We start from the raw sequence: 9,202 nt of genomic DNA on the forward strand, positions 1-9,202 counted from the left end.
TCAAATTGAAATCGAACTCGCGTGAGAGACTAACAACATGGGAGACTTGACGGTGACCACTACTAAACCGAAGGAGAGTAGTTCTTCGGCGGTTAAGTGTCCGATGCTTACCACAACCAACTACACGGTATGGAGCATACGAATGCAAGTGGCGCTTAAGGTACATAAAGTTTGGGAATCTATCGATCTAGGCTCGGACGATGGAGACAAGAGTGATATGGCGAGAGCTCTTTTGTTCCAGTCAATACTGGAACATCTAATCCTACAAGTCGGCAATCTCAGTACATCCAAAGAAGTATGGGAAGAAATTAAGTCGAGACATGTGGGAGCAGACAGGGTTCGGGAAGCACGTCTACAAACTTTAATGGATGAGTTTAGTCGAATGAGGATGAAGGAAACAGATACCATTGATGATTTTTCTGGAAAGCTCGCAGAAATATCTTCAAAGTCTTCAGCCTTGGGAGAGGTTATTGAAGAATCCAAGCTTGTGAAGAAATTTCTCCAGAGCCTTCCTCGTACGAAGTTCATACATATCACTGCTGCGCTTGAACAAGTCATTGACCTAAATACTATAAGCTTTGAAGATATTGTTGGACGGTTGAAGGCTTATGAAGAGAGAATTCAAGTTGAAGAACAACAAGATGATCAAGGGAAACTTTTGTATGCCAATATGGACTCTCAACCACAACAAGACAGCTACGGTAGAGGAAACTCTCAGAGTGGTTTCGATAACAATGGTAGAGGAAGAGGACGATGAGGAGGTCGTTTTGGAAACAGAGGAAGAGGACGTGGTTACAATGGTTACAACAATCAACGAAATTGGACGCAAGGAAGAGATGCATCCAGAGTAGTGTGTTATCGTTGTGATAAAACCGGTCACTATGTATACGACTGCCCTGATCTTAAGCTCAAGCTGCAGGAGACACAAGAGAATGATAATGATAGCACACATGAAGCAGAGGAACTAATGATGCATGAGATAGTCTTTCTCAATGAAGAGAACGTCACACCAAGCAGATTTGAGCCATACTCGGAGAGCGACAATGTGTGGTACTTGGATAACGGTGCAAGTAATCATATGACCGGTAATCGCAACTACTTTGAAAAACTAAACGAGAAGATAACAGGACAAGTGAGATTTGGTGATGATTCTCGTATTGAAATAAAAGGGAAAGGATCAATTCTATTCATAACAAAAGATGGGAAGCGAAAGATCCTAGCTGATGTATACTTTATACCAGACTTGAGAAGCAATATCATAAGTCTTGGACAGGCAACTGAATCAGGTTGTGATGTTAGAATGAAAGAATATTACTTGACGTTATATGATCGAGAAGGTAACTTGTTGGTGAAGTCGAGCAGATCAAGAAATCGATTATATAAGGTGGTTATGGAGGTTGGGAGTGTTAAATGTTTCCAGGCCGAGAAGATCATTGATTCAACAATCTGGCACGCAAGACTTGGACATCTCGGTCTCAATACCATGAGATCAATGATAAACAAGGAAGTGGTTGGAGGAATACCTAACATGGAGGTCGAGAAGAAAACCTGCACGTCATGCTTGTTGGGAAAGCAAATAAGAAAGTCGTTTCCAAAGACTGCAACTTATCGAGCCTCTCATGCTCTTGAGTTGATCCATGCAGACCTTTGTGGACCTATAACTCCATCGACAGCAGCTCGAAAGAAATATATTTTCGTTTTGATTGATGATCATACACGCTACATGTGGTCAATTCTCATGGCAGAGAAAAGTGAAGCGTTTGAGAAGTTTAAGAGATTCAAGAAGATTGTTGAGCAAGAAACCGGATCAAAGATCAAAACCTTACAAACAGACAGAGGTGGTGAGTTCACCTCACACGAGTTTCAGGCTTTCTGCGACAGCAATGGGATACAACGACATCTAACCGCACCCTACTCACCACAACAAAACGGAGTCGTTGAGAGACGAAACCGAACTCTAATGGAGATGACTCGGAGTATAATGAAGCATATGAGCATACCAAACTATCTCTGGGGAGAAGCAGTAAGACACTCGACGTATCTTATAAACAGAATCACGACACGAAGCTTGAAAGATCAGACGCCGTATGAAAGCTATAGAAGCAAGAAGCCAAACGTGGAGCATCTTCATGTCTTCAGCTGTGTCTGGTACGCCAAGAATGACACGCCACATCTCAGGAAACTGGATGATAGATCGCGAGCACTGGTTCATCTTGGAACTGAACCAGGATCCAAAGCTTATCGGCTATATGATCCAAGGCGGGCAAGGTGATAGTAAGCCGAGATGTAGTGTTCGATGAACACAAAAGCTGGAATTGGAATAAGAAAGGAGAAACAGTAAGCAATGAAGAAGATACACTTGCATTCCCGTCTTATGGAGATGAAGAACCCCCACTTGAAGAAGAAGAACAGAGGAATGCAAGCGATGAGGGTAATGGTGGCGAACAAGATGGAGACAATGAATGTGAGTTTGAAGATGTTTGTAGCGAAGAAGAAGATGATACGGAGTCTCCAACCGAGTTGAGAAGATCGACGAGGTTAACCACAAGACCTAGATACCTCGAGGATTTTGTCTTATTGGCCGAAGAAGCTGAAACCGAGAGGATACTACTCTTGATTAATGAAGAACCATGGGATTGGAATGAAGCAAAGAGAGATAAAGTCTGGAGAGACGCTTGCGAGGATGAGATTTCCTCCATAAAGAAAAACAAGACGTGGACTCTCGTTGAACTTCCTTGTGGTTGTAAAGCGATTGGTTTGAAGTGGATTTTTAAAATAAAACGCAATGCAGATGGGAGTATAATCAAATACAAAGCCAGGCTTGTCGCAAAGGGCTATGTGCAGCGGCATGGTGTCGATTTTGAAGAAGTATTTGCTCCAGTAGCAAGAATAGAGACGGTCCGAGTTATCATTGCGTTAGCTGCGTCTAATGGATGGGAGATCCACCATCTAGATGTTAAAACGGCGTTTCATCATGGAGATTTAAGTGAAGAAGTTTATGTTTCACAACCAGAGGGCTTTAAGATCAAAGGGAGTGAGAACAAGGTGTACAAGCTACATAAAGCTCTCTATGACTTGAGACAAGCACCTAGAGCTTGGAACATCAAGCTAAAGGGGATTCTTAAGGAATTAAACTTCTCCAAGTGCTACAAGGAGCCGTCGTTGTTTAGAAAAGAATCAAAGGGGAGTGTTTTACTGGTTGCAGTCTATGTGGATGATTTGCTAGTTACAGGTTCGAGCTTAGACGTTATTCAAGACTTTAAGGATGAGATGGCAACGAAATTTGAGATGAGTGATCTTGGTAAGCTTACTTACTACCTTGGTATTGAAGTAACTCAGCTAAAAGGTGGTATAATCTTGCATCAAGAGAGGTATGCGAGTAAGATATTGGAGGAAGCATGGATGAGTGACTGCAATCTGGTTCATATTCCCATGGACCCAAGTCTGAAGTTATCAAAAGCTCCACAAGAAGAAGAGATCAATGAGAAGGATTTTCGGAGAAAAATTGGATGTCTACGATATCTGATTCATACTCGACCTGATCTAAGTCATTGCGTGGGAGTGCTTAGTCGTTATATGCATTCGCCTAAGGAGTCACATGGCGTGGCTCTCAAACAAGTGCTCCGATATCTGCGAGGATCATGCGCTCTTGGACTGTATTACAGACGTGATAGCAAGAGAGGACTGATAGGCTACAGTGACAGTAGTTATAATGTAGATCCTGATGATGGAAGGAGCACAACGGGACACATTTTTTACTTCAATGAATGCCCTGTTACTTGGTGCTCACAAAAACAGGACACTGTCGCATTATCTTCATGCGAGGCTGAGTTTATGGCTGCAACAGAAACTGCAAAGCAAGCGTTATGGCTTCAGGAGTTGCTGGAAGAAATAACAGATAAGGATACGAGCAAGGCAGTGATTCGGATAGACAATAAATCTGCCATTGCTCTTACCAAAAACCTGGTGTTTCATGGAAGAAGTAAGCACATACACAAGAGGTATCATTTTATTAGAGAATGTGTTGAAGAATGCCTCGTGGATGTTGAGTTTGTCGCCGGTAAGGAACAGAAGGCAGACATTTTTACTAAATCACTTGGGAGAATCAAATTCAAAGAGATGAGAGATCTCATTGGAGTTCAAGATATGAAGAATAGAGATTTCAAGCTTATGGGGAAGAATGTTGACTTAAGCTTGAAGTTAACTTAGGCTACAAGCTATCCTAATGAGTTTAGGAAAAGTTACTTATATGTTTCCTAATGAGTTTAGGAAATTAGAATCAATATATAAGGAGATACTATGATAACTTATGAGTTGGGAGCTTTAGTTTTTTTTAGATTACTTTTCTAAAGCTTTGAGTGATTAATAAAGAGATTTGAGTTCTTGAGTTTGTGTTCGTTGAGTTACGATTACAAGTTTGATTTCAATATGCTTTGAGTATTTTTTTTCTGTCAGCAATATGCTTTGAGTATAGATAATAAGAATAAAAAATCTTTTGTAATAATTTGGTTCTGAGCGAGTACGAGGAGACAGCTATCGTAAGAAAGAAGTCTTTTCGATTGTGTTTCAGCAAACATAAAATTAATTCTTTTATAATTCTTTTTTGTTTTATTCGCTCTAAAAGTTCAAAAAATTCACGAAAATATTATAATTTATTTATTTTATATTTTTGAAATATTATAATTTAATTCAAATATCATCATCTTTATCATGTATTCACAAAATATCATTATTTTATTATCATAAATCAAAATTGATAACCAAATTCAAAATTTAAAAGTACTAGTTTTAAACGCATTAACAATAATTTATATATTTTTTTATCTCGTTTTACACATACAAACAGGGGCGAACCCACCACCAGAGAGGGTGGGGCACGTGCCACATACTCTTTTTTTTTTCAATTTTTTTTTTAACTTCAAACCAAAGAAAAAGAGATGGGTCTTGCTACAATTTGTTTTTTAAATTCAGCCCAATTGAAAATAAAATATGTTTATTTATTACGGCAAGGATTACCTTTTCGAGGTCATGATGAATCAACAGAGTCAGCTAATAAAGGAAACTTTGTAGAGCTTGTGAAGTATACTGCAGATCAAAATGAGATTGTTAGTAAGGTTGTATTGGATAATGCTCCAAAAAATAACCAGATGGTGTCTCATAAAATCCATAAAGATCTAGCTCATTGCTTTGCAGAAGAAGTTACTCAGTCTATTATTCAAGAGGTTGATCATGGTGTATTTTGCTTGCTGGTGGATGAGTCTGCAGATGTTTCTACTAAAGAGCAAGTGGCAGTGGTTTTTCGTTTTGTTGATAAAAAGGGGATAGTCAAAGAAAGATTTACTGGTATTATTCATGTTCAAGAAACTTCTTCTGCATCTCTAAAATGTGCTATCGATTCATTTTTTGCAAAACATGGATTAAGTATGAAAAAGCTAAGAGGACAGGGTTATGATGGAGCTAGCAATATGAAAGGTGAATTCAATGGGTTGAGATCTTTAATTCTAAGAGAAAATAGTTCTGCATATTATGTTCACTGCTTTGCTCATCAGCTTCAGTTGGTTGTCGTGGGAGTTGCTAAAAAACATTTTGAAGTTAGTGATTTCTTTGATAAGATTTATGTTTTGTTAAATGTGGTTGGAGCTTCTTGTAAGAGAAAAGATAAGATTCGAGAAGATCAACGTAAGATAATCGAGGAAGGAGTTAGGGAGGGTAAAATTAAGACAGGAAAAGGACTAAATCAGGAGTGTTCTCTTCAAAGGCCTGGTAATACTCGTTGGGGTTCTCACTACAAAACCTTATTGAGATTGGCTGATTTATTCACTTCCATCATTAAAGTGCTTGAGTATGTCGAAAGTGATGGGTTAGATGGTTTCAAAAGATGTCAAGCTAATGGTCTTCTCAAATACTTTCACACGTTCGATTTTGTGTTCTACTTACAGTTGATGTTGCTTCTTCTTGGTCTCACACATAATCTATCAAAGGCTTTACAAAGAAAAGATCAGGACATCTTGAATGCAATGTCTCTAGTGAAATCTACCAAGCAACAATTGTGCAAGCTCAGAGAAAATGGATGGGATTCAATCATTGGAAAGGTGAACTCTTTTTGCAAGAACAATAACACAGAGTTATTTATTATGGAAGAAGAATTTGTTAATCCAAAGAGGCCAAGACAAAGAAGCAACATAACAAACTTGCATCATTATCAAGTTGAATGTTTTTACACTGTATTGGATATGCAGATTCAAGAGTTCAATGATCGTTTTGACGAGATAAACACTGAATTGCTTGGTTGTACTGCATCTTTGAGCCCCACTGATTCATTCCACCAGTTTGATCAATCAAAACTTGTACGGTTGTCAGAGTTTTATCCTGAAGATTTTAGTTCTATGGAACGAATATCTTTTGGGCATCAACTTGGTATTTACATCGACAATATCTCTGAAGATCAAAGGTTTGCTAATTTGGAGGGTCTTGGAGATCTTGCACGTGTGATGGTGGAGACCAAAAAACATCTTTCACATCCTCTTGTTTATCGACTTTTGAAGCTAGTTTTGACTTTACCTGTTGCCACCACTACAGTCGAGAGATCTTTCTCTGCGATGAAAATTGTGAAAACTACCTTGCGCAACCGAATGGGTGATGAATTTCTGAACGATTGCATGGTTTGCTATACTGAAAAAGAGCACTTTGACGAAGTGACTAACGATATGGTGATAAAAAGATTCCAAGATATGAAAGATCGAAGAATGACTTTATAAGTTTTTTCATTACTTTTTTATATTAGAGATTTATGTTTTAGTTGTCATAAATTATTTCAGTTTGATTTTAATATTTATATTATATTAATTATTTTATTTATTATAAATTAAAATATATATGTGCTACAGTCTAACTAAATTTCTAGGTCCGCCCCTGCATACAAACCACTTTTCTTGATTATCTTCTCTCATTTTATCTTGAAAATTCAAAAATTTAAATTTTAAGATTATGTGTTGACAAAAAATATATTTAAGTTTGATGATACTTGGTCTATAATGAATAGGTATTTATCATTAGAAGTTACGAATGTTAGAGAAAATAAATACAAACTCTCACCGAATTTATGTATGATATGAATATTTTCAGATCTGTTTGGCATAGAAAATTTCTTCGAAAATCCGTTCCATCGATAAAATTTGTAAAAGGATCATCTAGTCAATGCATATGTTTTTTTTTGCAATGACTATTTTGTGAATTTTCCTAAAAAAAAACGTTTAGAATTCTTTCTAACTTGTTTTGTAACAAAATAAATTTGGTTACACTTCCCGAAAAGTTTCCGCATAAGCAAGATTAGTTTTGTATTGAAAAAAATCTTGCTGAAAATTGACTTTTTATAGTAGACTTATAAAAAAGTCTAGTGCGTTGATTTATGAAAAAAACATTTCCCATGTTAGAATAAATATCCAAGGTGTCACGAAAAGTCTGTCCATATCAGTTTTCAATTAACAAAAAAATAATAAAACATTAATTTTAAAATTAATTAATTAGAAGATTTTTCGAGGAGTTCTATTTTTGTTCTGAGATTTAGTTCAAACCCTTAGTTTTGAGAGAAACTTCTCTTTGTGGGGCTTATTGGAATATGGATTTCACAAAATTTTAGGTTTTTGCCAAATCCTCCCTTATTGGACAAGGTATTTATAAAAAGTTTTACAAATTCCCTCTTATTGGATATAGCATTTATAAAAATCTTATTAAATCACCCCTTATTGGAAAATATGGATTTCATCAATGAGATTCATCAAAAGTTATTTTGGATATTAAAAACTATCATTTACCCTTCAAATTCAATAGAATCAAATACCCCCTAAAGAGATGGAATTTAAATAAAAAAAAGTTATTCATCTTTTACGACAGAAGAAACGTAACTGAGATGGGAAGAGAATGAATTCAAACTGTTCTCACCATCATACATCTGAGAATGGTTCATATGATGAGCTAACAACGGATGTTTCAGCGAGAAGATGATGATGTGCACATGTCACCTTCTTAAGCCTACTTGCAGAAATCCAGTTTGTAGCAAATCAAAGGTATGATTTTTACACTGAAGAATCTGAGTTCAGTAGAGGAATAGTTGATTATATGTATGGTTTTAGATCTGTCTAGCAATGGTTTAAGTGGTGTTATCCCATCAGAGCTTGGAGAACTTTCGAAACTAGCCATGAACTTATGGGACTATACAAGAGAGACTATCTATGTTATTTACGTTTGTTTGAGATTTTCTTTCTAGAAAAATATCTTTTTAAATCATATGTTAGCTATGATATTGATAATCATTGAAATATATAGATATGATATTTTTGTTTTGATATGGATTGTTTGAGTTTATCTTTTCATTAGTTAATTTAAAATATATTCATATATATATATATATAGATGTGTATCAAAGCCGAGAATCATACGTGAACAATAGAAAGTGGAGAAGTGGGCAGCTTCTTTGGAAAAAGAAAGGTTAGAGTTTTATCTTTACTATTGTTTATGTTGCTTTTTCCACATAATCATGAATGGTTTTGTGATAAAACTTGCTTGAATTATACGGTTGCGTTGTTCTTCTTGGTTTTCTGTAATGTTTTATGTTTCTTTTAACAATTTGAGTAGATATCTCCTGCACTAAAATGGGAGATCAAGAAGGAAAAATTAAAAATCAATATATTTCTTGGTCGCCCGAAGAAACCAAAACATTGTTGCGCTTGTTGGTCGATGGCGTTAATCAGAATTGGACTGATGCGAGTGGTAAATTCAATAAACTTACCGTGGAACAACGAATATTACCGGAGTTAAACAAAATTTGTGGATCTAAGAAAACCTTTTCCCAATACAAAAACAAAACAAAGATTCTGAAGAAAAAACACAAGGGTTTTGTAGATCTTCTTCGTTTTAGTTCAGGATTTGGTTGGGATAAGGACACGAAGAAATTTACTGCTCCAAATGAAGTATGGAATGAATACCTCCAGGTAGATAATTTGTTAAAAGTTATGATGCATGATTTGCTTACGCAAATATTTTTGTTTTATTTGATAACAACATTTTTTATTCATAACAGGGACACAAGAAAGATACGTATTTACGTGATGATACGTTTGAAGATTTTGAAGACCTAGAGAAGGTCTATGGACAAAACATTGCAAAAGGAAATAATACAGTGGGGTTAGGAGATACCACAGAT

The 9,202-nt window shown here is 36.2% G+C and overlaps 1 protein-coding gene across 1 annotated transcript; it reads left to right on the forward strand.

The window, feature by feature from the left end:
• Positions 1 to 5,147: 5,147 nt before the first annotated feature.
• On the forward strand, positions 5,148 to 6,758 carry LOC106302424 (zinc finger MYM-type protein 1-like). The gene has a single exon (XM_013738936.1). It carries the CDS (start codon positions 5,148 to 5,150, stop codon positions 6,756 to 6,758), a length of 1,611 nt encoding a protein of 536 aa, XP_013594390.1.
• Positions 6,759 to 9,202: the final 2,444 nt, after the last annotated feature.

This window comes from Brassica oleracea, chromosome C7, assembly GCF_000695525.1.
Source record: "Brassica oleracea var. oleracea cultivar TO1000 chromosome C7, BOL, whole genome shotgun sequence".
Lineage (NCBI taxonomy): Eukaryota > Viridiplantae > Streptophyta > Magnoliopsida > Brassicales > Brassicaceae > Brassica > Brassica oleracea.

Excerpts from the sequence above, each read along its gene's own strand:
- LOC106302424 (XM_013738936.1), top strand. The coding sequence starts at position 5,148 with ATGGTGTCTCATAAAATCCATAAAGATCTAGCTCATTGCTTTGCAGAA.